The sequence below is a fragment of the Panthera leo genome, chromosome B1 (genome assembly GCF_018350215.1).
Source record: "Panthera leo isolate Ple1 chromosome B1, P.leo_Ple1_pat1.1, whole genome shotgun sequence".
Lineage (NCBI taxonomy): Eukaryota > Metazoa > Chordata > Mammalia > Carnivora > Felidae > Panthera > Panthera leo.
The window spans coordinates 101661528-101688336 of record NC_056682.1 but is presented as its reverse complement, the minus strand read 5'-3'; the positions used below and the strand labels follow the sequence as shown (position 1 = coordinate 101688336).

The following is a 26809-nucleotide window of genomic DNA, read 5'->3' as shown; positions in this document are numbered from 1 at the left end:
TCTTCATATATGGCATTTATGATCTTGAGGTATGATCCTTCTATCCCTATTTTCTTAAGGGTTTTTATCAAGAAAGTATGCTGTATTTTGTCAAATGCTTCCTCTGCATCTATTGACAGGATCATGTGGTTCTCGTCCTTTTATTGATGTGATGAATCGTACTGATTGTTTTGTGATATTGAACCTGCATCCCAGGTATAAATCCCACTTGGTCATGGTGAATAATTTTTTTAATGTATTGTTGGATCCAGTTGGCTAATACCTTGTTGAGGATTTTTGCATCCATGTTCATGAGGGAAATGGGTCTATAATTCTCCTTTTTTAGTGGTGTCTTTGTCTGGTTTTGGAATCAAGGTAATGCTGGCTTCATAGAAAGAGTTTGGAAGTTTTCCCTCCATTTCTGTTTTTTGGAACAGCTTCAAGAGAATAGGTGTTAACTCTTCTTTAAATGTTTGATAGAGTCGGGGCGCCTGGGTGGCTCAGTCGGTTAAGGTTAAGCGGCCGACCTCGGCTCAGGTCATGATCTTGTGGTCTGTGAGTTTGAGCCCCATGTCGGGCTCTGTGCTGACAGCTCAGAGTCTGGAGCCTGTTTCAGATTCTGTGTCTCCCTCTCTCTGACCCTCCCCCGTTCATGCTCTGTCTCTCTCTCTCTCAAAAATAAATAAACATTAAAAAAATTTTTTTTTTTAAATAATAAATGTTTGATAGAATTCCCCTGGAAAGCAATCTGGCCCTGGACTCTTGTTTTTGGGGAGATTTTTGATTACTCATTCAGTTTCTTTACTGGTTTTGGGTCTGTTCTAATTTTCTGTTTCTTCCTGTTTCAGTTTTGGTAGTTTATATGTTTCCAGGAATTTGTCCATTTCTTCCAGATTGCCCATTTTATTGGCGTATAATTGCTCATAATATTCTCTTATTATTGTTTTGTTTCTGCTGCGTTGGTTGTGATCTCTCCTCTTTCATTCTTGATTTTATTTATTTGGGTCCTTTCCTTTTTCTTTTTGATTAAACTGGCTAGTTGTTTATCAATGTTGTTAAATCTTTCATAGAACCAGCTTCTGGTTTCATGGATCTGTTCTACTGGGTTTTTTGTTTTTTGTTTTTTTTTTGTTTCAAAAGCATTGATTTCTGCTCTAATCTTTATTATTTCCTGTCTTCTCCTGGTTTGGGGTTTTATTTGCTATTCTTTTTCCAGCTCTTTAAGGTATATGATTAGGTTATGTATCTGAGACTTTCTTCCTTCTTTAGGAAGGCCTGGATTGCTATATATTTCCCTCTTAGGACCACCTTTGCTGCATCCCAGAGATTTGGGGCTGTGGTATTATCATTTTCACTGGTTTCCATATACTTTTAAATTTCCTTTTTAACTTCTTGCTTAGCCCATTCATTCTTTAGTAGGATGTTCTTTAGTCTCCAAGTATTTGTTACCTTTCCAAATTTTTCTTGTGGTTGATTTCGAGTTTCATAGCATTGTGGTCTGAAAACATGCACGGTATGATCTTGATCATTTTGTACTAGTTGAGGGCTGATTTGTGTCCCAGTATGTGATCTATTCTGGAGAACGTTCCATGTGCACTGGAGAAGAATATATATTCTGCTGCTTTAGGATGAAATGTTCTGAATGTATCTGTTAAGTCCACCTGGTCCAGTGTGGCATTCAAAGCCATTGTTTCCTTGTTGATTTTCTGTTTACACGATCTGTCCATTGCTGTAAGTGGGGTGTTGAAGTCCCCTACTATTATGGTATTATTATCAATGAGTTTCTTTATGTTTGTGATTCGTTTATATATTTGAGTGCTCCACATTTGGAGCATAAATGTTTACAGTTGTTAGGTCTTCTTGGTGGATAGACCCCTTAATTATGATGTAATGCCATTCTTCATCTCTTGTTACAGTCTTTATTTTTAAAGTCTAGATTGTCTGATATAAGTATGGCTACTCCAGCTTTCTTTTATTGACCATTAGCATGATAGATGGTTCTCCATCTCCTTACTTTGAATCTGAAGGTGTTTTTAGGTCTAAAGTGGGTCTCTTGTAAACAGCATATAGATGGATCTTGTTTTCTTATCCATTCTGTTACCATATGTCTTTTGTTTGGAGCATTTAGTCCATTGACGTTTAGAGTGAGTACTGAAAGATATGAGTTTATTGCCATTATGTTTCTTGGAGTTTCTTGGAGTTTCTGGTGGTGTTCTCCGGTCCTTTCTAGTCTTCATTGCATTTGGTCTTTCCCTGCCCTCCACCCCCCCCCCCCCCATCTTTTCTCCCCTGAGAGTGTCCCCCTTAAAATTTCTAGCAGGGCTGGTTTAGTGGTCACGAACTCCTTTGGTTTTTTTATAGCCTCGCTGGATAAAGAATTCTTGGCTGCATATTTTTCTGATTCAGCACATTGAATGTATCCTGCCACTCCTTTCTGGCCTGCCAAATTTCTGTGGATAAGTCTGCTGCAAACCTGATCTGTCTTCCCTTGTAGGTTAGGGACTTTTTTTTCCCTTGCTGCTTTCATGATTCTCTCCTTGCCTGAGTATTTTGTGAATTTGACTATGATATGCCTTATTGATGGTCGGTTTTTTTGAATCTAATGGGGGTCCTCTCTGCTTCCTGGATTTTGATGTCTGTGTCTTTCCCCAGGTTAGGAAAGTTTTCTGCTATGATTTGCTCACATAACCCTTCTACCCCTTTCTCTCTTCATCTTCTGGGACCCCTATGATTCTGATGTTGTTCCTCTTTTTAATGAGTCACTGATTTCTCTCATTCTTAAATTGTGCTCTTTTGCCTTAGTCTCCCCCTTTTTTTCTGCTTCATTATTCTCCTTAAGTTTGTCCTCTGTATTGCTGATTTGCTGCTCTGCCTCCTGCATCCTTGCCACCACATCAACCATTCAAGATTGCAGCTTAGTTATAGCATTTTTTATTTCATCCTGACTAGCTTTTACTTCTTTTATCTCTGCAGAAAGGGACTCTAACCTATTTTTGACCCCAGCTAGTATCTTATTATCATGATCCTAAATTCTGGTTCAGACATCTTGCTTGTATCTGTGTTAAGTCCCTGGCTGTCATTTCTTCCTGCTCTTTCTTTTGAAGTGAATTCCCGCTGAGTTCTGTGGTTCAGGTTGTGCATATTGTTGTGTTAATCCTCAAATCAGTTTTCTAGGTGTGCAGGACGGTTTAGTATTGATCTGGCTGCATTTCATGGATGCGAGACGCAAAAAACAAAAACAAAACAAAACTTCCATGCTATTCCACCATCTTGGCTCCTCTAAAATCTTTTTCTTTTAATGTTTATTTGTTTTTGGGAGAGAGAGTGAGTGAGCATGCACAAGCGGGGAGAGACAGAGAGGAGGACAGAGGATCCAAATAGGGCTCCACTACTCCTCAAACTCAGGATCTTTGAGATCATGACCTGAGCCACCCAGCAACCGAGAAAGGCTTTTCTTAACCTTTGAATTGCAATCAGTGAGGAGTGAAAGTATATTCCTAAATTTATGAAGAATGAACTGGAAAAGAAGACTAAAATTTAATATTCTAACCATGAAGACTTACCAATCACTGTGGAGAATTCAGAAATAAGATTCTGATTCTAAAGTCATTTAGTGGCTAGGTCTGATCCTTGAGTCATTCCTGACTGGAGACAGCCATGAACTCTAGGAAAATAGCTGAAAGTAAGTTGTGTATCATCTAGCTATCACCAGAACCTCATAGAGTGGAGATCTTATCAAAACCAGAGAAGGTACTCTTTACTGAGAGGGAATGCTTTGAACCCTTATAACCAAGTTTCTTAGTATTCTAATCTCGGTATTGCTTCCCTCGTCTACCAAATCTTCATAGCTTTTGTCCTTATTTCTTTTTTTCTTACACCTTTTTCTCATGCTTTTCCTTAATATTACATTTAGCTCTAGGACATTTTCTCAATATTACATTTAGCTCTAGGAATACTCATTTACATCAGTCATCGAGTTTGTTAGGAAATTCTTTTTTGAGGAATCAATTCTTGTAATCTTACTCTCACGGACTCCCTTGATTTTAGAAAGACATGGATAATCACTGACCTAGTAAACATAAAAGATTTATTTTTGAATATGTACAGTCATCTTAGAAACATATAAGGAGGTTCCCTTCTGAGAATTGGGCCTTTCATATATTTAATTCATAATGAGGTAAAAAAAAAATGAAGTTAATGTGACTAACAGTATCTGATATTTCTATAAGCTAAAATTATTGTGTAATACATTTGTAAGAGATGGAGCTCTTGCTTTTACATTTTAAGAAAAATAAATTTTTCTGAAACTACTAAAAGATATTCAAGGCTGTGATAGATCAACAAAAAAATAGGCTTTTAAAAAAATGGACTTTACTTATTAGAGAATGTTTAGGTCCATAGCAAATTGAGGGAAGGTTACTGAGATTTCCCAAATATCCCCTTGTGTCCAGTCATGTATAGCCTCCCCCATTATCAGCATCCCCCACCAGAGTGGCACATTTGTTACAAATGATGAATCTGCATTGGCACACCATTATCACCCAAAGTCCATAGTTTACATTAGGGTTCACTCTTGGTGTTGTACACTCTGTGGATTTAGAGAAATGTATATTGACATTTATTTGCCATTATAGTATCCTACAGGGTAGTTTCACTGCCCTAAAAATCCTTGGTGCTCCACCTATTTATCCCTCCCTTGGTTGCTTCCATATTTTGGCAATTATGAATAAAGCTATAAATATCTGTGTGTAGGGTTTTGTGTGGACATAAGTTTTTAGCTCCTTTGGGAAATAACCAAGGAGTGTGATTGCTGGATCATATGGTAAGAGTGTGTTTAGTTTTATGAGAAACTATCAAACTGTCTTCCCAAGTGGCCATACCGTTTTGCATTCCCACCAGGAATGCATGAGAGATCTTGTTGCTACACATCCTTAACAGCGTTTGGTGGTGTCAGTGTTCCAAATTTTGGCTATTCTAATGGGTTTGTAGTGGTATCTTAAGATTGTTTTGATTTGCATTTCCCTGATGATATGATGATATGTATAAAGCATCTTCCCTTGTGCTTATTTGCCACCTGTGTATCTTCTTTGGTGAGATGTCTGTTAAAGTCTTTGGCCCATTTTTTAATCAGGTTTTTTGTTTTCTTATTGAGTTTTAAGAGCTTTTTGCATGTATTAGAAACAGTCCTTTATCAATTATACCTTTTAGAAATATTTTTTCCTAGTTTTGGCTGGTCTTCTCATTCTCTTGACACTGTCTTTTGCAAAGAAAAATTTTTTAATTTTAGTGGAGTACAGTTTATCAGTTCTTTCTTTCATGGATTATGACTTTGGTATTATATCTAAAAACTCATCGCCGTACTGAAGGTTTATTTAGGTTTTTTTCTTATGACGTTTTATAAAACGTTTATAGTTTTGTGTTTTACATTTAGATCTGTGATCCATTTTGAGTTAATTTTTGTGAAGCATGTAAGGCTTACGTCTAGATTCATTTTTTTTGCATGTGGATATCCAGTTATTCCAGCACCATCTATTGAAAAGACTATCTTTGCTTCATTATATTGCCTTTGCTTCTTTGTCAAAGATCAGTTCACTATATGGATCTCTTTCTGGGCTCTTTGTTCTGTTCCAGTGACATTGTCTCATCTTTCACCAGTCCCACACTGCCTTGATTACTGTAGTTTGTAGTCTTGAAGTCAGGTAGTGTCAGTCCTCTAGCTTTTTTCTTCTCCCTAATTGGCTATCCTGGGTCTTTTGTCTATACACACCTTAGAATCAGTTTGTTGATTCCCACAAAATAACTTGCTATGATTTTGATTGGAATTGCATTGAATTTATAGATCAAATTGGGAAGAAATGACATCTTGACAGTATTCAGTCTTCCTATCCATGGACATGAAATATCTTTCCATTTATTTATTTTATTTATTTATTTATTCATTCATTCATTCATTCATTCATTCATTCATTCCATACTCTTGTTTGATATCTTTCCTCAGAATTTTGTAGTTTTCCTCATGTAGACCTTGTACTTATATTATTAATTTATACCTAAGTATTTAATTTTTTGTGGTGCTAATGTAAATGGCATTGTGGTTTTTGTTTTTCTTTTTGAGAGAGAGAGAGTATGCACACACACACGCATGTGTGGGAAAAGAGCAGAGAGAGAGGGAGACAGAGGATCCAAAGCAGGCTCCGTGCTGTCAGCACATAGCCAGTGTGGGTCTTGAATTCACAAACTGTGAGATCATGACCTGAGCTGAAGTCAGACACCTAACCGACTGAGCCTAGCATTGTGTTTTTCATTTTAAATTCCACTCTTTGTTGGAAAGTGATTGGGCTTTGTGCATTAATAACCTTACATGCAACCTTGCAGTAATTGCTTATTGGTTCCAGGAGTTTTTTTGCCAGTTCTTGCAGATTTTCCACACAAATAATATATATAATCCTGTCATTTGTGAACAAAGACAATTTTATTTTCTCTTTCCCAATTTGTATACCCTTTATTTCCTTTTCTTGTGTTATTGCATTAGGTAGGACTTCTTGTATAATGTTGAACAAGATTGGTAAGAAGAGTCATCCTTGCTTGTACCTTATCTAAGTAGGAAAGTTTCAAGCTTTTGACCGTTAAGCATGATCTTAACTCTAGATTTTTGTAGATATTATCTAATTGAGGAAATTTCCTCTATTCCTTTTTATTGGGAGTTTTTATTATGAATGGGTGTTGGATTTTGTGAAATGCTTTTTCTGCATTTCTCTCTTTTATTTAAATTTCTTTTTTTCATTTAAATAATCTCTATACCCAGCGGGGACTCTAATTCATAATCCCAAATCAAGAGTTGCACAGTCTTCCAAATGAGCCAGCCAGGCACCCCTTTTTCTGCATCTCTTGATATGACCATGTGATTTTTTCTTCTTTAGCCTATTGACGTGATAGATTGCATTAATTTGATTCCCTAGTGGAGAAAACTTCTCATCCCATATGTATAATATGCTCCCTGGGATGATGCTAAACTCAGCATACATACAAAAAGATTAATCACTTTAAGATGGAGAATTTAAAGATTATATATGCAGAAAAATTTTTTCATCAAGAGGAAGAAAAGTGGAAATAGAAGTTATACATTAAAACATCAGAACATTATTTTGTGGATGTCATATTGATGGACAGCAAATGATATTAATAGGAACTGTGTCCCAGGGTCTCCTACCCCATGTTTTTTTTTTAATTTATAGGACCAACCTTTGTTGACATACTCTTTATTATTAGCACATATTAGCTTATGTTTAAAATTTCTCCACCTTTATTTTTTTTATTTTGTTTGCAGCACATCTAAATGTAAATAACATTTTTGATTGAAGAAACTAGTCCAATTTACTTTTTTCCCATAAATGGAAAAATGAGACATATAATTACATTTGTTTAATTATATACATAATGTTTTAATTTTGCCCTTATAAAATGTTCTTAATAAATGCCTACATGTGCAGTATTATCCCTATCTTATATCTATGGCAGGAAATGTAACATGGCTAAGGTTCCCTAATAACAATTGGATTAATAATCAGAAAACAGAAAATAACTGTTCTATATTTTTTTAAATGAACAAAATAATTATCATTTTCCTTTTAAAGTGATTTCCTCACACCCACATTTACTTAGGTGGGGAGCAGCCTATTCCTCTTTGGAATGAACATGATGGGACGGCAGATGGAGATAAGCCTAAAATTCTACTCTATTCCCTGAATTTGCAGTTTAAGGTAACATACAAATAATTATACTTTTCAAAGTATTTTTCTAATTTTTTAATTCTAAATTTCTAATTTTTTAGTTATAGAAAACTCATATTATACATAAATGTGCCAAGTAGAAAATAAAAATGAAGTATAACCCCATCCACTCAAGAGAAAAGGCTTTAACAAGTGAATATTCTTTAGTACTTTTTTCTATTTGTATTTTTACATATGCATATTATTTATGCATTTTAAAAACTTTGGATACCTTTCCATGTCAGAACATATAGATCAACTTTATCTTCCTCAACAGCTCTACTATTTATTATATAGTTGTAACAGTTTATTTAACTGTTCCCTACTGGTAAATATTTTAATTTTTTTCTAATTATTACAGCTATAAGTTACTCTGTAAGATATATTTTGTACATTTGTTCAATTAACAATAATACCTTAATAGAAACCTTAATATTTCAAATATTTAAGATATCAGCATTGTTAAAAATATCATTATTACCAAATAGTTCTTTAATTATAATTAATGTTTTTAACCCATGAACAGTTCAGATGTTAAATACAAAATACTAAAATGAAATTTAATAGCTAAAAAATCCACTACTAATATGAGAAATTAAGGAATGTTGACAGCTTTATCAGCTCATTAGACAACCCATATGTATTTTAAACATGGCTATTTTATCATATATTGAAAGGTGTCATTTAAGTGAGTGTATATTGTTGATTTAAGATTCTTGTTTTCCCTCCTAACATAATCTCCTAGGGCATCCAAGTAACAGCCACAACTCCATCAATGAGAGCTGTGAGATTTGAAACTGGATTGATAGAGCTGGAACTTTCAAACCGACTTCAAACCAAAGCCTCACCAGGAAGCAGCAGCTATCTGAAACTGTTTGGTAAATGCCAAGTGGATTTAAATCTGGCATTAGGACAAATTGTCAAACATCAGGTGAGTACAGAATTTGCTGACATTAGAATTTTGGCTTTTAATTTTGTATATCAATTTGAACTACTTTAAATATTACTATACTTTAAAAAAAATGTTTTTAATGTTCCTAAAATTTTTAATTGTAAATTGGAGTGAAGAAGCCTCATTTAAGAAGGCCTTTACAGTTTTAGTTTGGCATTTTACTTAGTGTTTTGGGTGTTATATTATTAGTTTATAGTTTAGTGCAAATGCAATCATGTGAAGCTTAATTCAGCATCTTCATAAATATTTGTTTATAATTTCTTTTTATTTTGTTAAGCATTATTTTTTTATTTCAGCACTCGGTACTAACATTGGCCAACTCTTAAAATGTTACTAAGTTTCTTACTATTTAATATTGGTAAGTTTTTCTTGCCATAATGTTAAACATAAAAAGTTAAATATATATGCACACACAGCAATAAATCAGATTTTATTTTATAAAAATTTAACTTTCACAGCTCATGGGGGGCTTTTTTGTTACTGTTGTTTTATTTTGCTAGAAATTATTAAAATGTTTAGTTTTTTTTGTCGGAACATTTTCCATTACTTGATTTTATTGAGCCTTTAATTTTATTTTAGGTTTATGAGGAAGCTGGTTCTGATTTTCATCAAGTTGCCTATTTTAAAACCAGAATTGGATTAAGAAATGCCCTCCGAGAAGAAATCAGTGGTTCTTCAGATAGAGAAGCTGTGCTTATTACCTTGAATAGACCAATTGTTTATGCACAGCCTGTGGCCTTTGACAGAGGTAAGATAAAGTCCATCAACACTGTCTTGTTGGAGTTAGAAACGTTTTGGAAATGTTGGATAAGAATCATTTGTAGTTTACCGGTGTAAATACTTGACAGCTAAATGTCTCCTAAATTTGAAATGTGAACATCCAAGAAAAGTTTGTTGTTTATATCAGCTTTTAAAGTTATTTTATTTTTTAAAGTTATTTGCCTTCTACATGGGATATATAGGATGTCTGATTCAGAATTCTGATTGTAATGCTAATAAGGTTTCCTTTCAAAAACTAATGTACCCATTTGTTTTGACACTGTCTATTCACTTATTCTGTCTGTAAACATTTCCTGTCTGGGCATGGAATACAAATAAGGAAAACAGGACCTTTGCCCTCAAGGAACTCTCAGTCCAGTGGGAAAGAGCAAAGTACACTACAGAGAGGAGTTAGAGAGATACATGTTCTAGTATCTGAGTGAGCCTCTAACTTTGCCTGTTCTTCTTAGAGGGAAAACTAATTCTTCAGATTCGACTTGGAGTTAGAAGTTCACTAGGAAGACAACGAAATGACAGCTTGTCTTATTTATCTTTGTATCTGAAGTTTTAGAACAGTCCCTGGCTTATAGTAAGAACTACATAAATGTTTACCAAATGAGAGAGAATATGAATGAGTATATATGAACACAGAGGTCTAAAAACTATAGCAGCTTTCATAAAAGAAAATAATAGGAAATAAGGCTGAACAGATAGATACAATCTCATTACTGTATATTGGGCAAATATGTTGGAATTGTAACTTAGAAGTAATGAAGAACCATTTATGACGCCATTTAAGATTTAAATTGGTATAGGCATTGGCTGGTGATAAGTCTGTTAGAAAACTGTTCTTTTGGCAGTGTTATGGATAACATTTTATTTTGTTAAATTCTGTGCACTTACTCTTCATTTCACATCTTACCTTTCATCAGCTTTCAACAGTTCTTAAAGTACTTTGCATTCTTTGTGTCCAGGATACTTGCTTTTCTTTCTACTTCTCTGGCTCCTTCATGTTTACCTCCTCTTTAGGCTTCTCCCTCTATACACAGCATTAAATGGAGGTTTTCCTTAAGGTTTCATTCTTATTACAGACTCAGATGTCTTGACTTTTGTAGGTCACATCTTTTTAATGTATACTCCTACTGTTATGTACCTCTCCTTCAGGAATTTTTAACAGTTTTAACAGTAAAGTCTACAAAGTTGGGGACCATGTTTTGTTTTCATTTGTTATTGCATCCTGTTGCATAGCATCTAATTGGCATTTCACAAATAATTTATTACATGAACAAATGGACCTGGATTATTTTCTTTTTTCTGCCATTATGCATTTGCCTGCTTTCTGCTTTTTTTTTTTTTCCTCTGTCAAATTGACCATATCATCTTAGATCCTAATTCTAATGCTGTATTTTTTGGTGGGAATAATTTTAGTAATAAGCCAGATTTTGTAGCTATTGAGGTTTACTTGCCTTACAGCTTTACAGCTTTCATTTAAATTTTCTTTCCTCCCTGCCTTAATTATAAAAAGCTGTGCTGTTTTGGCTGAATTATAAGGCTGCCTATGACAACTGGAATGAACAACGAATGGCTTTACATAAAGATATCCATATGGCTACAAAGGAAGTAGTAGATATGCTACCAGGTATCCAGCAAACATCAGCCCAGGCCTTTGGGACTCTCTTCCTCCAGCTTACTGTGAATGATCTGGGAATATGTCTGCCCATCACAAATACTGCGCAGGTACAGAAAATCAAATCATAGTCTAAGATTAAGAGTGAAACATTCTACTAACCATTTCTATGTATATAGAGTATAACAATTTTTTCAGATTAACAATTTATAACTTGGGTTTAGTAAATAGCAAGTAAAATTGAATTCCTTCAGCCATTATTCATCCACAGTGTATTAAATAGGTATCTCATGAGACTTTGCTCTGAAGCGCTCTTCATCAGAATTATGATGAGATTGATACCCATCTAATAAGCCTTAATTTTTACATTGGAAATAAACAGCTTAGTTTTCAGAATCTATTTGTTTTGTTTTTTAGCAAATAAGTCTTTGGCATGCACTTGTTAATAAAATAGAAGCAAAAGAACATTTAAGAATACTGTGTAATAGGGTTTAGTAACCTCATCTAAATTAGAGTAGGGAATTTCAAAATGCTTTTAAGCTGAAATAGTTGGTAATGAAACTTCCAAAGTATGTGTGTTGGATAAAGCAAGAGTTTTCATAATTTAGGACTAATTCTTAGGAGTACATATTTGCGTGGACACGTGTATGAGACAAAAAAGGGCTATAAACCCCTATCAGGCTTAAGAAATTAAAATTAGAACAAATACAGAGGTCTATTTTACTGTTAAAATTTACTGTAAATAACCTGTAACCTGTTGTCAAATGGGTTTATCTTTTAGTATTTTGTTTGGCAACACACTGTGAAGAAAAGCCCTGGGTTGAGGATTGACAACATATATTTATGCCTCAGGAGTTGAAAAATGGTAGTTTTTTAACGGCATGATGGACAGAACTCAGGAAAGCCATACACACTGACGGTGGTTGTCATAATGAGAATGTTCCCCACAACTAAATCAGAAGCTTGAGATAGAAAACTAGATAATTAACCTTTTGCGAGTTAAAAAAGAAAAAGACGCACATGGCAAATGTATTTCACTTCAGTAATTTTTAAAAGCATCTTTTTACGGTACTTTCTAATTAAACTTTCTAGGCTTGACGTTTTCCAGACTTTTGTTCCTAGGAATTCTGTGAGAATTTCCAAATTTAAAAAAGTGTTGTATTTTGTCTTATTTTTTTCTTCAATATATTTTGCAGTCTAATCACACTGGAGACCTTGACATTGGTTCTGCTTTAGTATTGACCATTGAAAGTACTCTCATCACTGCTTGTTCTTCAGAATCTCTGGTTAGTAAAGGGCATTTCAAAAACTTTTGTATTCGTTTTGCTGATGGCTTTGAGACGTCGTGGGATGACTGGAAACCAGAAATTCGTGGCGATCTAGTGATGAATGCCTGTGAGTGACTTATTTTCTGTATGATGTTTAGAATTTGTTTAAATTGAAAAAAAAAAAACAAATAGTGTCTTTATTTGTAAAACCAAAGGATGCTCAGCTATAGGAATGTTATTGGATTTTGTGAAATAAGAACTATTTCTAGTTAAATGTTCATATTTGTGAAAAATGTCTGGTTTCAGTAGTTTGGGTAAGTAAACCAATTAGGCATTCTGCTTAATAGTATAACAGTTGAAGATTTGTTTACCACCTGATTTGTTCCTGTAGTTGATTCATGAATGACCAGATAAAGCATCTTTGTTCCGTGGGGATCTTGAAAGAAAGTGATAAATGTGTAAGAACTAGTTCATCATATAACATAGAACAGGTTGTAGATAACCAGGAACAGGAACTCCAGCCACAAAATATTGACGTTAATAAATCCATGTGTCTAAATTTGTAAGCTACAGAGTATAACTTGTGTGAATTCTTCCAATTCCATAATACTGGAGGTTGGGAGTAACTAAAGCTGTGTTTATATACAATTTTGAAAGTATATGGGTTTATTTTTATTTTAATATATTAAATATTATAGCAGAGTTAACAAATCACCATTAATATTATAATAAAGAAAAAACTGCATTTGAGGAATTAAAGGTTGTGAACTAAAATTCCTCAGCCAGTCTCTAAGCCAAAATTAATACTTACTCTACAAAAGGTAGCATGCGGTTGTTTATGCAGTTCTTTTGCCCTCTCCACTGGAAGAAAATCTTTCCAGTTCTGGGTATTCTTTAAAGAACATGAATATTCTTCATTATTTTTATATCAAAAATTGAAGTTTTGACATTCCATGTTGATTAAAACTTAGATAAAACTATAGGTGAAATTCTCAGTATTGTATGTTTCTCATTTAGGTAATTCATATAAAATACTGGGATTTCTCTGAAATACTTCAGGTTACTAAGAAGCCTTGATATCAAAGTACTTATGCCCAATATTCAAAAGACCAAAAATAACCTGGATCAGAAATCTTTACAAATAATATTTTACACAGTTGTTATATTTATTTTTAAAAATCACTGTAACTCCGGACGCCTGGGTGGCTCAGTCAGCTGAGTATCTGACTCTTGATTTAGGCTCTGATCATGATCTAACGGTTTATGAGATCAAGCCCCATGTTGGGCTCTGAGCTGAGAGCCTGGACCCTGCTTGGGATTCTCTCCCTGTTCCTCTTTCTCTCAAAATAAAAATATTAAAAACTTTTAAAAATCACTATAATTCTTGTCTATTTTTTTCTTAAAATAAATTTAGATCTACTGATTTGTATTAAGATGACATCTTTGCCATTATTATTTTTTTTATTAAAAAAAAATTTTTTTTAATGTTTATTTTTGAGAGAGAGAGAGAGACCAAACATGAGCTGGGGAGGGGCAGAGAGAGAGGGAGACACAGAATCTGAAGCAGACTCCAGGCTCTGAGCTGTCAGTACAGAGCCTGATGCAGGGCTCAAACCCACAAGCCGTGAGATCATGACCTGAGCTGAAGTCGGACGCTTAATCAACTGAGCCACCCAGGCGCCCCTGCCATTATTATAATCATTAAAATGGATAGAATATTTTGGAAGCAAAGGAAGAATAACTTTCTTAAACAGTTTATTATAAAAGGAAAATGCATGAGAAATGTGCCTCTGAATCAAAATCAAAAATATATTAAAAATGCATAAATAATAACTCAGCACCTCAGAGTATATATACCAAGTAGAATACAAACATGCTGATAATTGTGATAATAATCATGGTTTATTTTAGGTTTTGTAGGATATTAAATGACTTGTTTATAACATGTTTTTGGTTTGGTGTCTTGGGAAGGAAGCAGACGAGTGGTTGCTTCATTGATTTAAGAATTCTAAATTATAAAAGGGGCAGATTAGTTTTTGTTAGTAATAATAAATAGAATATAAACGACGTTTAATATTTTTGACAAAAAAGGGTTGAGTTAGGGTAGAGAAACAAGGAAAGGTAGAGTTATGCCTTAGGATTTTTTTTTTTACAGATCATTTTAAAATCAGGCCCTAGAAAAAAGATGGCACAGTGGAATTGCCTCTCTAGGGTGATAATGTTTTCTAGGAATTACAGTAAAAATTAGAAAGGACAATCTATAGGAAGAGTTCAAAGGACCCTGTAAGTAGATAGAAAAGATAAGACTGTTCAGTAACATGTATTTATAGAAATTATAAAAACCATTAGAAGTTGAAAATGTAGCATGGAAAAAAAAAGTTTGAAAGACTTCAAGCTCTTTGATTAGAGTGATTTAGTTGATTCCCTTCTCCTCACTTTCAGCATTTGGATCTACTCCTAAAAATCTTAATATTCCTTTTTAACTCATCATGGCTCGTAATATATGATTTTATATAATTTTTAAAACTGAATTTAAAAAAAATTCTCTGATACTTCTTAGGATTAAAAATCCTAAAAGTTTTCTATCCTTTTTTTTATTTACTAGCTTTCATTTGGCCTAAATTATGTTACTCAAATTTCAGAGGGTTTTCTTTTCATTCCGGCATTCTTAGATTTGAAGAGTTAACTAAGTTTCTTTTGCTCTGTTTTATAACCATGACTATAAAGGTGAATTGGGCAATATTTTACCCTAGGACAAGATCTAGTTCTCTCATATTCTATAATTTGTATGTGAGGTACAGGTAACATACGTCTCAAACTATAGATTTTAGGTATTGGCATCATGTTAAAAAAAAAAAAACCCACATAATAGAAATTTTCACTTAATAAACTCTTTCTCCCAAATATGTTGTAGTATTTCTGCAACTCAGATTTGAGTAGCTATCAAAGTACCATTCCAATGATGGCACAAATTGTCAAAGCCTCTAGAAACTAGAATTTCAGGTTCAGTCAGGTATTGTCACATGCAGAGTGTAAAGATAAAGTTGCAGTTAAGTTCTCATAAGCATAAAATAAAAAATGTTGAATTATGAAATATTATGAGTCATCTAAGGTAGTCGTTTCATTCTGCAGATTAGAAACTGAAGCCTAAAGGGGCCCCTGGGTAGCTCAGTTGGTTAAGCGTCCTGACTTCGACTCAGGTCATGATCTTAATGTTTGTGAGTTCGAGCCTTGCATCGGGCTCCGTGCTGACAGCTCAGAGCCTGGAACCTGCTTCGAAATGTGTCTCCCTCTGGTACTGTCTCTCAAAAAATGAAAAATGTTAAAAAAATTTTTTTTAAATAACAAAATGAAGAAACTGAAGGCTAAAGAGGCTAGTGATTCTATTCTATTTATATTTAGGTATTAATCTTTGGGCAAAACACTGCAGTATAATATTTAATCACAAGCATAATTTTATTGAAAACTATTTTGGGGGGTGGTTTTTTGTGCAGGTGTAGTTCCAGATGGCACCTATGAAGTATGTTCTAGGACTACAGGACAAGCAGCTGCTGGTAGGTTCACAATTGGTATAACTTTTTCTTTTTTCTTCTTACATATATGAGGTAGAATTCTGCGTTTTTATACATATATATACGTATCTATATATGTATATTTATAGCCTTTATGTTAACAGTAAGAATTTTTTATTTAAACTAATTCTGATGTTCCCTGATTTTTTAAAATTATTTTTGTAATATTAGCATATTTTTATTTATTTAACAATTATTTATTAGACACTTGCTGTGTATAAAATATATGGCAAAAAGTTTTGGGAAAGACAAAGATGGATAGGATATACTTTCTACTCTGTATAAATTCTGATATAGTTAAGGCTCTGCAGCATAATTAAGCTATAATAAGTGATAAGTTCAATAAAATATAAAATTCCAGTTGCCACTGAAATTTGTTGAAGAGAGAGAAAAATTTCAAATTTGTAAGGATACTGGAATCAGAAAAAGCTTCTTTTAATATTTTAACAAACGTGAACAGGGACTTGACAGATAAAATTATTTCTTAAGCAATAACTGGAAGGCATGGATTAGAAAATTCAGGCAGACAGAATATTAGTCATGCTGTGAAAACAGTGTCTAGTTAGAATTGTCCAAACTGGGTGGAACAGAATTGTGTGAAAAATAATATTGGAAAAAAATTAAGGAGTCTGGACTTAATTTGGTGGACAAAGGGAGAGCCATTGAATTTTTTTTTTCTCCCTTGAGCAAGAAAGCAGAACCTTTAAAGGATTAGAGAGAAAAAGTATCTTAGGAAATAAGTTAGGAGATAACTCTAAAGTTATAACCTGTCTTGACTAAGATGATTTCATGGCGTAAATTTTTATTTATTTTACTTATAACTAAGTTACGGTAAGCTAAAGGGAGATATTTATTTAAGGGCTCTTAAAATGTCAGTGGGAGTAGAAGCTGATTAAAGTTAGCAGATTTCCTTTCTCTCCTTACTATTCCCTTTATCTTCCCCCAAGCCTAGCGTTGGTACTCATCCTAAGTAAATTGTCTCAGAAAGTAGTAAGGCCACTAGTCCCACTGACAGAGAACTGAAAAAGTTAAGAAATTTCCAGGAGTAATGTTAGAAGGAAAGGGTGATGACTGAGGTAAACATACTTATTTGGAGAAAGGTCACATAAAAGTCTTTTTCAGAACTCAGGTTTATAAGTGACAGCAACCCACTCAAACTAGCTTAACCAAAAGGGATTTATTAAAAGGATATATACGGATCACAATTAAACTTAGGAATGGCTATCTCAGTGAAGGTAAGGAACCACCTCAATTCAAGGAGCCCTCAGGAACTACAGGAACCAAGATTTCAATTCCCACTAGGACTCTTCTTTGCTCCTCCCTGGCTGCTTCATTTTCTTCATAGTGCTGACCTCCTCCTTACACATGGCAGGAAACACGGCTGCCAACAGCTCATGAGCCTCATCTCTCCAACCTCAATCACTAGAAAGGGACCACTGGTTTTGAAGTCTAGGGAAGGGATTTTAGTTTTCCAGCTTTGACTCTTACTTGGCCTAATTATCTAATTCTGGCTAATGAGTGAGGATTGTGGCAATTCCCACTACAACCATAGAAAGGTAGATCAGCTTGGGGGTGGGGAGAAGAGGGAATCTATAGTTCACAGGAGAAAGAAGGGTGCCGCACAGAGGAAACAAGAGATGCACACTTTGCAAAGGGAAGTCAATCCCACAGTCTGATGTTTCTGAGAGACCTAGCTGTGAGAGATGTTAGTTGTTACACAAGGCTATCATCCATTTTATTCCTTAAATATAGGATTATTTAAACGTTTATACTCAAGACTTAACAAAATGCCACTTCTTCATTTAAACAGAAAGTAGTAGTGCTGGAACATGGACGCTCAATGTATTATGGAAAATGTGTGGGATTGATGTCCACATGGATCCTAACATTGGCAAAAGGCTTAATGCTCTGGGCAATACCCTTACGACACTGACAGGAGAGGAGGACATAGATGATATTGCTGATCTCAATTCAGTGAACATAGCTGATCTGTCCGATGAGGATGAAGTTGATACTATGTCTCCCACTATCCATACTGTAAGTAAACTTACTGTTAGACTTTTCTAGACTGGCCTTTACCCTGAAATAGGGATTTGATTAACTCAATGTTATTTATTATATTGTAGTTGCTAAGTGTAAAGGAAGAGAATGGTGGTTCCATGTGTCTGCATTTTGTAATGCTGGTTTTTGCTTTTATAATATTGTCTTTTAATTGATAGTTTTCATAATGACTGTCAACAAACTTGTGCCTTAACTTAAAGGTAATGTACTAACATTAAAAGCAAAGTGCAAGCAAACCTGTAGAGACAGAAAGTAGATTAGTGGCTGCTGAGGGCTGAGAGAGTCGGGGAGGTTTAGATGGGGAGAGAGACTGCTGTTACTTTTGAGGTTTCATTTGGGAGATGGTGAAAATGTTCTAAACAGATTATGATGATGGTTGTACAACTTTGTGAATATACTAAAAACCACTGAATTGTACATTTTAAGTGGGTAAATTTTATGGCACGTGGATTATATCTCAAGAAAGAAAGATGCTAAAAAATGGATCTCAAAGCAAAGTGCATGCACACAAAATGAAGTATACACTTAAAAAGATGTATTTCCGTCTATACATTTTATAGTATAAATTATTTGGTAGTTAAAAATCAAGTTACTCACTACTTTCATTCTGGTACTGACTTAAAACTTTTTAAAACAAAATATCCTTTAACTCTTGTTTCCTGAAATAGTCTTGTTCTTGGGAAGAAATTTTTAAAAAATTAATGTTACTGTTTATCATTTAGAGTTCAGATGGAAGTTCAGTAAGTGGAGATGGCCACAAGCTCACCTTTGGGCAGCGACTTGTAAATCACCTGCTAGGCCTGACGCCCCCAAATCAGCGCTATTCTGTTCCTGCAGAGTATCTGTGTGACCCAGAGATGTGGGGCTCCCCTCAGTCTAGCCAGTCCCATTTGAAAGCATGCAGAGCTCACTCATGGGGAAACGTAGGTAGCCACTAAATAGATTCCTTGTGAAAATGAAGGGATTTGAATCACTGGAGAATTCTAATCATCGTACTTGATATAGATGGCTTTGATTCTTGCATGCTTCCTTTGATTTAAGGTGTCATTTTTGTGATAGTATAGATTAGCTATGTGACCTGAGGGTGGTATTGACAGACATGTTTTGATTTTTCAGGAAGCTGTAGATTATCGAAGACCAGGAGCATCATGCAGCCAGCCAGGAGAACTTAGAGGAAGAAAAATCATGAAGCGTATAGTGGATATCAGAGAACTGAATGAACAGGCCAAAGTAATAGATGATCTTAAGTATGTGTATGATTTTTAATGTAACAGAATATTTTTAATAGTAGAATCATAGAATTTTCAGTGTGGAAAAGACTGGACTTGGGGCAGTACAACCCCTTTAATTTATAAATGAGACCACCAAGGTCCAGAAGAGTTTGGTAACTTGCATGAAACCATACATTCATTAGTGATGAAGTTAAGCGTGAAGTCCTAGTCTGGCGCTCATCACAACTCCCCATTTCTGGGCAGTTTATGACTGACTTTATATTCCATATATGTATCTCTACATGTGTATACACACTTATACATATTTTCACATGTGCATATTAACATATGCACTAGTCTTTTGCTAACGTTGGTATTTCTGGAATATAAATTTTTAAGGGAGGAAACAAATTTAGCATTTATTAAGTACCTATTGTGAATTGACATGTTATTTCAATGTAATCCTCACAGGATTTCTGTGTGGCTAGATGGCATTATCCAAACTTTATAGGTGAGAAAACTGGCTCAGAGAGTTTAAAGAATTAAAATTTGAACTTGGGTGTGTCTGAATTCAAAGTTCATGCTTTTTTTTTTTTTTTTTTTTTCCTGCCTGTACTAGCGGTTCTCTAGAACTAGGGTGGATATAGGGTGAATAGAGAGAGAGGAGTGGGTAGTGGTAATTTTTTTTCTTTATTAGTTGCCTGATACATAGTACTGAGTAAATAACTTGCTCTAGAAGACTAAATATCCTTCCTATCAAACTGACATTTTTGTTTTCCCAGGAGGTGATATTCACACTTTATCTTTTCTAATCTTCGTACACCTATGCCTGTGTTTTTTGCATTTGAGGACTTTAGACAAATATATGCATTTAGACAAATAAATGCATCAGACAAAATGCATATATTTGTCTCATATTGTTTAGGTATTACCTAAAAACTATTCATTGAATTAATTATGATATAACGATTCACATTTTCCTGTTGACTTACATTACAGTTTGAGTTTTGCTCTTAGGGGTTAAAAATGACTTGAAGGAAACTATACTTCCCTAAAATCTTACTTGAGGCTTAAATATATGTAGAATTTTACATACATTCTTCTGTAGAGTGGGTCCATAACTTTCATGAGATTATCAAAGATTCTCTTAATGCAGAAGTGGGAAAGAGCCATTTCCTAAAATGTTAGAGTTTTTTTTATTAACTTTATGGAGGGTTTTGGTCTGTCCATATATAATCTTCGATATTCTGAGAAGTGAAAGAATTAAAAAGGAGCAAGTAAAAATCAATCTTACTTTGTTACTACTTTACACTAATTGCAGTATTTGTTTTGCATCCAGAAAATTAGGTGCGAGTGAGGGAACCATAAACCAGGAAATTCAACGTTATCAACAATTAGAATCTGTTGCTGTGAATGATATTCGAAGAGACGTTCGTAAAAAATTACGGAGGTCTAGTATGCGAGTGAGTAAACATTTAAGAAGAGTTTTATTATTAAAGTAGACCATTCTTTTATTTTTTAGTTTATGAAACTTTGTAAGGATACTTATGTTCTCTTTCTTCCTCCATTGCTAGTGATAATACCATTTGATTTGTATGTCTCATATCTACTATGTACTAGACGTTATTTAAAGCACTTTATATTTAACAACCCACTAAATCTGTACAACAGCTGTATGAGGTAGCCTGTATTATTTTCCTCATTTTAAAAATGAGGAAACAGACAGAGGTCAGGTAATTTGACCAAGGTTATACAGCCATTAATCTCAGTGGAGCCAAGATTTAAACCTAAATAGTGGGACTCTACATTCTGTGTCCTTAGCCACCACGTTTTGTCCACCTTTCATGAAATCATACTTTCTTTTTAGTCTTCAACTCAAAATGTTAGTCTTTTGAGATGTCCATTTTATTCCTCTCCCATTTTCTGCAGCTGACTTTACCTCTAAGCCACTATGTACTCGCAGCACTTCATTCTTTTCCCTTCATTCGTTTAGTTGTCCGTACTAGAATCTGAGTCTCTTAAAGAACAAGTTATTTACCTTTGACCCCACTTCCCACCACATTTTTTTAGGATTTAGTCCAGTTGCTGAACAAGTAAAATAAATATGTAGATAGATATACTATAAACATACAGTAGAAAATAATTCTAAAATGTATTCAAATAGAGGTAAGTTGCTTTGGGTTGAGGTGGTCTTGTTAGTGGAAAAAGTACTTTAAAAAAAATAGATTCTTAACCTTTCTTTTTTAATAATCAGCAGAACCCTCTATTTTTTTTTTTTTTTTTTTTTTTTTTTTTACCAGCATAAGGTTTTTGGGTCACACCCCAGTACATAAAAAACATTAAGTCAGAGTTGCTAGGGCCAGAGGAAGTGGAGAAAGGTTGTAGAGATCCAGGGTTCATTGACTTGAACTTTATTTCCTTGATCATCCCAAACTCCCAGATACCCTAGTTTGAATACTGTTATAAATTATTTATTTAAACTGAAAATAAAATCCAATCTGAGTTATTCATCACTGGCTTCTGATAATAACAAATGGATAGTTATGACTTCTAATGCATAAATCTGTGTTTAAAATTTTTCCTACCATATACCTAACAATCATATAATAGAATTAAAATACTGTTTTCATACTGTTTATGAGGTAGTTTATACTTGGTAATTGACTGTTGATAAAACTAGGTAGAGAGGATTAGGGAAATTACCAAAATTGTATCAGCATTCTTAACATTTACCTCATTTGTCATTTCCCCCTCAATTCCCCTTCAGTCCTCTTGCATTCCACATTTCCATTGTATTTGAGTCTTTTCAATATCTAGTTCCCAACTAGATACAGATTTGGAGAAGAGGGATTTGGAAACCAATAGAGTGTTGAAGTCACCCTTCCCTTTCCTTTTTCCTTTCCTTTCCTTTCCTTTCCTTTCCTTTCCTTTCCTTCCCTTCCCTTCCCTTCCCTTCCCTTTCCCTTTCCCTTTCCCTTCCCCTTCCCCTTCCCCTTCCCCTTCCCCTTCCCCTTCCCCTTCCCCTTCTTCCTCCCTTCTCTCCTATCCTATCCTATCCTATCCTATCCTATCCTATCCTATCCTATAATGGAGTTCTGTCACAGGAGCGCCTTTGGGTAGTACTTGAGATGATTGATGGCCCTCAAACCCAGCCTTTCCCTCTCTCCCTCCTGCTTTCCCTTAATCTCTCTTTCTCTTCCACCCCCAACCTAGCTTTCTCCCAGAATCTGTCTTTTTAATTCTCATTTTCTTTTGCTGTTCTTTACTTTTTAATCGTTTCTTTCTTCTCACCTTATTTCTGTACCCCTCACCCCTGCTCCCAATCTTTCTCTTTTCTCTTGCAGGCCAGCTGGTGACTCATATTTTCACTGTACACTCCTCCTAAATGACATTAGGTCCTGCTCTACTTTGATCCACCTATATACTGTTAAGTGACATTTAAAGTCAAATTTAAAGTAACACATTATCAGGGCACCTCAGTGGCTCAAGTTGGTTGAGCATCTGACTCCAGGTCATGATCTCACTGTTGGGAGATCAAACCCCACATCCAGCCTCACATGGGCTGTGCTGGGTCTGGACCCTGCTTAAGATTCTCCCTCTCCCTAGGGCCCTCCCCTGCTCATGTGCATGTGTACTCTCTCTACCTCTCTCTCACTCTCTAATAAAAAGTAAAAATAAAGTGACATGTTATTGACCTGGGGGAAAAACAGACTAATTTGTTGAATAGAATAATATTTTATCTGTAGTCAGATATTACAACACCATCAGTTGTTTAAAGTCACTCTTCTCCCATTTCATTAGGCTGCTTCCCTAAAGGATAAATGGGGTTTGGGTTACAAACCAAGTTACAGCCGTTCAAAAAGCATTTCTGCTTCTGGAAGACCACCTCTTAAACGAATGGAAAGGGCAAGGTAATATATATTTCAACCATTGAAACAAATAACAAAATTGCTGACTCCTTTACAAATGTCCACTACTTATTTATTGTGTTCTAATTGGGGAAATTACATAATTAAGGGAGCAGAAATAAACCTCATTAGTCAAATACTGGTAATAATGGATACTGTCAAACTAAAAAGTTTGAAGAATTCCTCTATCATATTTATACCACAATCATTGTGTGCTTTTCAGTAAAGAAGTACATTGCTATTTAGACAAGTTTATATGTAAACTTACAGACTACTCAAAGAAATGAGTATTTGCATATTATTAGCTGCTGCTATAAGTTTGTCACTTTTAGATAAGGTGTGATTACATACACATTTAGCATAGGAAGAAATGGAAATTTTACATATTAAAGAAAAATACTGTCTTACTAATAAATGAGCACTTGAAGTAAGAAGTATAAATTTTTACATGGTTTAGTTTCAGAAAATCTCATGTTAATCAAAACCTTCAGTGCTTTTTTAATAGTATGCTACAGGTTAAGAAATGGAATACCAAAAATTTAACCCTTGGATAAGGTAAATATTTAGAAATCTTTAGAATGTTAATGTCATTTGTGAGACTTCTGTAAAGTCCAGGGGCTTTTTTAAAACAATACTAATGTTTTGTAACTTTATATTTTCCTTACAGTTCTCGAATAGGAGAAACTGAGGAGCTCCCTGAAATCCGTGTAGATGCAGCATCTCCTGGACCCAGAGTAACTTTCAATATCCAAGATACAGTAAGAGAGATACTATTGGTTCAAGATACACAGTGCAAAATAATTTTTATTAATTACAAAATTATAGTAGTTACACAATTTCAAAATACTAATTCCTACCTACAATGAAAGTGTGGATTGTGATGATTGAAGTATCTAAAAATTACCAAACAGCAGGACACTGCCTCTGTGCCATCATTTGAGAGCCATGCTGCAAGTGTTGTATGTCTGACATCATTAGTTGTATGTCCTAGTGCAAGACTAGTGTTTTGCACCAAGAATAAAGACTCTACTGCTTGTTCTTAGGTAGAAAGATTTTGTTGAGTAATTTTCCTTTCAAGTATGAATCCGCATTAGGTCTTTTACACAAGTGTAAATGCAGAATGTTTATACTTTATGTATTTATGTATTTTATTATGTATTTTGGTTCAGAATGTATAGTGATAATGGTAGAAACCAGAAGTCAGAAAAGGTCAGCTTAAAAGTTACATTTAATTTTATGTATGTTAAACTTTATGTTAACTTTATGTTTGTTTTTGAAGATTTGTTTACTATTAAACCATTGTTTGTTTTTCACGAGTTTTTATATATTTTCTTATTATTTTAATTAAGTTGAAAAAAACAATATGGGGAAGTACACCACAATCCAGCTCTCCTGGGGAAGGGTATTTTCAGGTACTTATTAAGAACAACATAAATTTTGCTTTAAAACTAATTAACCACCCTCAAATCTGCTTTCACATTGTCTTTCTCTCATTTTGTACTAAACTCAGGCCTCAAAAATATTTTACATAAAGCTTTAAGATTGTTTGAATTCTTTTTCACCATGTATGTCTTACAAGCTCTTGCACAAATACATTTTATTTCTATACTTTGTACAGTATTATTGAATCTCCAAAATTAAAGACTAAATCAGCTTACCAAATTGACCAAATCATAAATCAAAAACTGCTATTTATTAGTTATTTGCTAATCCCTAAGTGCATCTCTTTTCCCTGCATTCAACTACAAAATGAATCTTTTCTTTAAAAAAATTTTGTTAACTAATTGAAACTAGAATTAAACTTCTCTCAGAAAAACAAATTAATCCTTGAATGTTATTTCTTTGGAGTCACTGGTATAAAAAAGCATACATGTATAAAAGCAATCCATTTAAAAAATACTCTCATGTTTGGGGCGCCTGGGTGGCTCAGTTGGTTAAGCATCCAACTCTTGATTTCGGCTCAGGTCATGATCTCATGGCTTGTGAGATCAAGCCCTGTGTCAGGCTCTGCACTGACAGCATGGAGCCTGCTTGGGATTCTCTTCCTCTCTCTCTCTCTCTCTCTCTGTCTCACTCTTTCACTCTCTCACTCTCTCACTCTCTCACTCTCTCACTCTCTCACTCTCTCTCTCCCTCTCTCTCTCCCTCTCTCCTTCTCTCCCTCTCTCCCTCTCTCCTTCTTTTCCTCTCTCCTTCTCCCCCTCTTTCCTTCTCTCCCTCTCTCCCTCTCCCCCTCTCCTTCTCCCTCTCTCCCCTCCCCTCCACACACTCTCTCTCAAAATAAACATTTAAAAATACAAATAAAAATTAGTCTCATGTACAAAACTGTGGAAAATGTGCTACACAATCATTTATAAGTTGAATTAACATTTTTATGAACCATATATTTTCCCTAAATATAAGTCATGAAAGTAAACTGAATTTTAAAAATATATCTGTAGGGGTGCCTGGGTGGCTCACTCAGTTGAGTGTCCAACTTCAGCTCAGGTCATGATCTGACAGTTCATGGGTTCAAGCCCCGCATCAGGTTCTCTGCTGTCAGCACAGAGCCCAATTCAGATCCTCTGTTCCCCCTTCTCTCTGCCCCTTCTCTGCTTCTGCTCTCTGTCTCAAAATAAATAAATATTAAAAAAAATAATTTATAAAAATATAGCTGTATACTAGGTATATAAATCCTTGTCTAAGAATTTTCTGTCAAGTTACCTTAATTTGACATGTATTTTGTTTCCCTTTCCCCACCCTTTTAAGTTATAGTCTCAGTATATATCCTATAGTTACACTGAATTTAGTCAAACTGAATTTTGTTTTAGAACTATTAGATTATAGTGAGCTTGATAAACATTTTTTTTCTACAAATGAACTTGGAAGTAAGTTATTTACAGAATTGAACTGAGTGATTCTACTAATTGATTTTTCCCCATCTAACTTTCCTTTTTTTAGTTGAAATATAATTGACATGTAACATTAGTATCAGACATACAACTAATGATTTGATATATGTTTATATTGTGAAATGATTAAGTGGTTCTTAAGGGCATTAATATTTGAATTGGTTCAAATCCTATTTTTAAATAGTAATGTATGCTATTTGTAAAAAGTAGTATATAAAAATCATAAATTACAAAATAGATTAAGGCATGGCTAAATATAAAATAAATATAAGACAAAGGGATATTTACACAAACTCATACTACACTTTTAAAAATTGAATATGTTCTGATAAATAAAACCTTACGTATTTACTAAATAACATGTATATTATAAAAAGTGAGGAAAAGCTGGACTCTGCATATTTGAAATTTTGATTATAATAGTCTATTTTTATGTATCTAATTTTGTTGTATCTAATACTAGAATCAATAGATTTCATTCCTTTGCACGTTACACTTTACAAAGGCTTTTCACATTTTCAAGAGATATTTAAGCAACTCTCAAAACAGGGAATACAAATTAGATCATAGGAAGTTTTTTTGTTGTTGTTTTTTTGTTTTTATTTTTTTTGACCTTAAAGACAGTGGCCTCCTGGTGAATCCTCAGTGACACAGTGTTTATAATAAACTATTCATCTTAAAAAATAATATTCTTGAGTTTGATATCTTAATTACATAACTATTTGCACATCTGTCTTTAATCAATTAGGAACTTGTTTCTTCAGCTCAGGTCATGATCTCACAGTTTGTGGGTTCGAGCCCCACATCTGGCT

At 34.3% G+C, this 26809-nt stretch overlaps 1 protein-coding gene across 13 annotated transcripts in view; it reads left to right on the top strand.

Annotated features, from left to right (window-relative positions):
- Positions 1-26809, top strand: part of KIAA1109 (KIAA1109 ortholog) — a 215874-nt gene that overhangs the window by 156009 nt on the left and 33056 nt on the right. For 10 of the 13 annotated variants that reach the window (XM_042935583.1, XM_042935582.1, XM_042935584.1 and 7 more), the window contains 12 exons: positions 7642-7739; positions 8494-8679; positions 9280-9448; positions 10985-11196; positions 12283-12481; positions 15849-15908; positions 17737-17963; positions 19104-19234; positions 20538-20661; positions 23000-23109; positions 23774-23864; positions 24456-24518. In XM_042935583.1, coding sequence (XP_042791517.1) covers positions 7642-7739; positions 8494-8679; positions 9280-9448; positions 10985-11196; positions 12283-12481; positions 15849-15908; positions 17737-17963; positions 19104-19234; positions 20538-20661; positions 23000-23109; positions 23774-23864; positions 24456-24518 — 1670 coding nt within the window. Of the gene's footprint in view, positions 1-7641; positions 7740-8493; positions 8680-9279; positions 9449-10984; positions 11197-12282; positions 12482-15848; positions 15909-17736; positions 17964-18709; positions 18911-19103; positions 19235-20537; positions 20662-22999; positions 23110-23773; positions 23865-24455; positions 24519-26809 lie in introns of all 13 variants that reach the window. The other 3 variants (XM_042935591.1, XM_042935590.1, XM_042935593.1) reach the window with 2 other exon arrangements.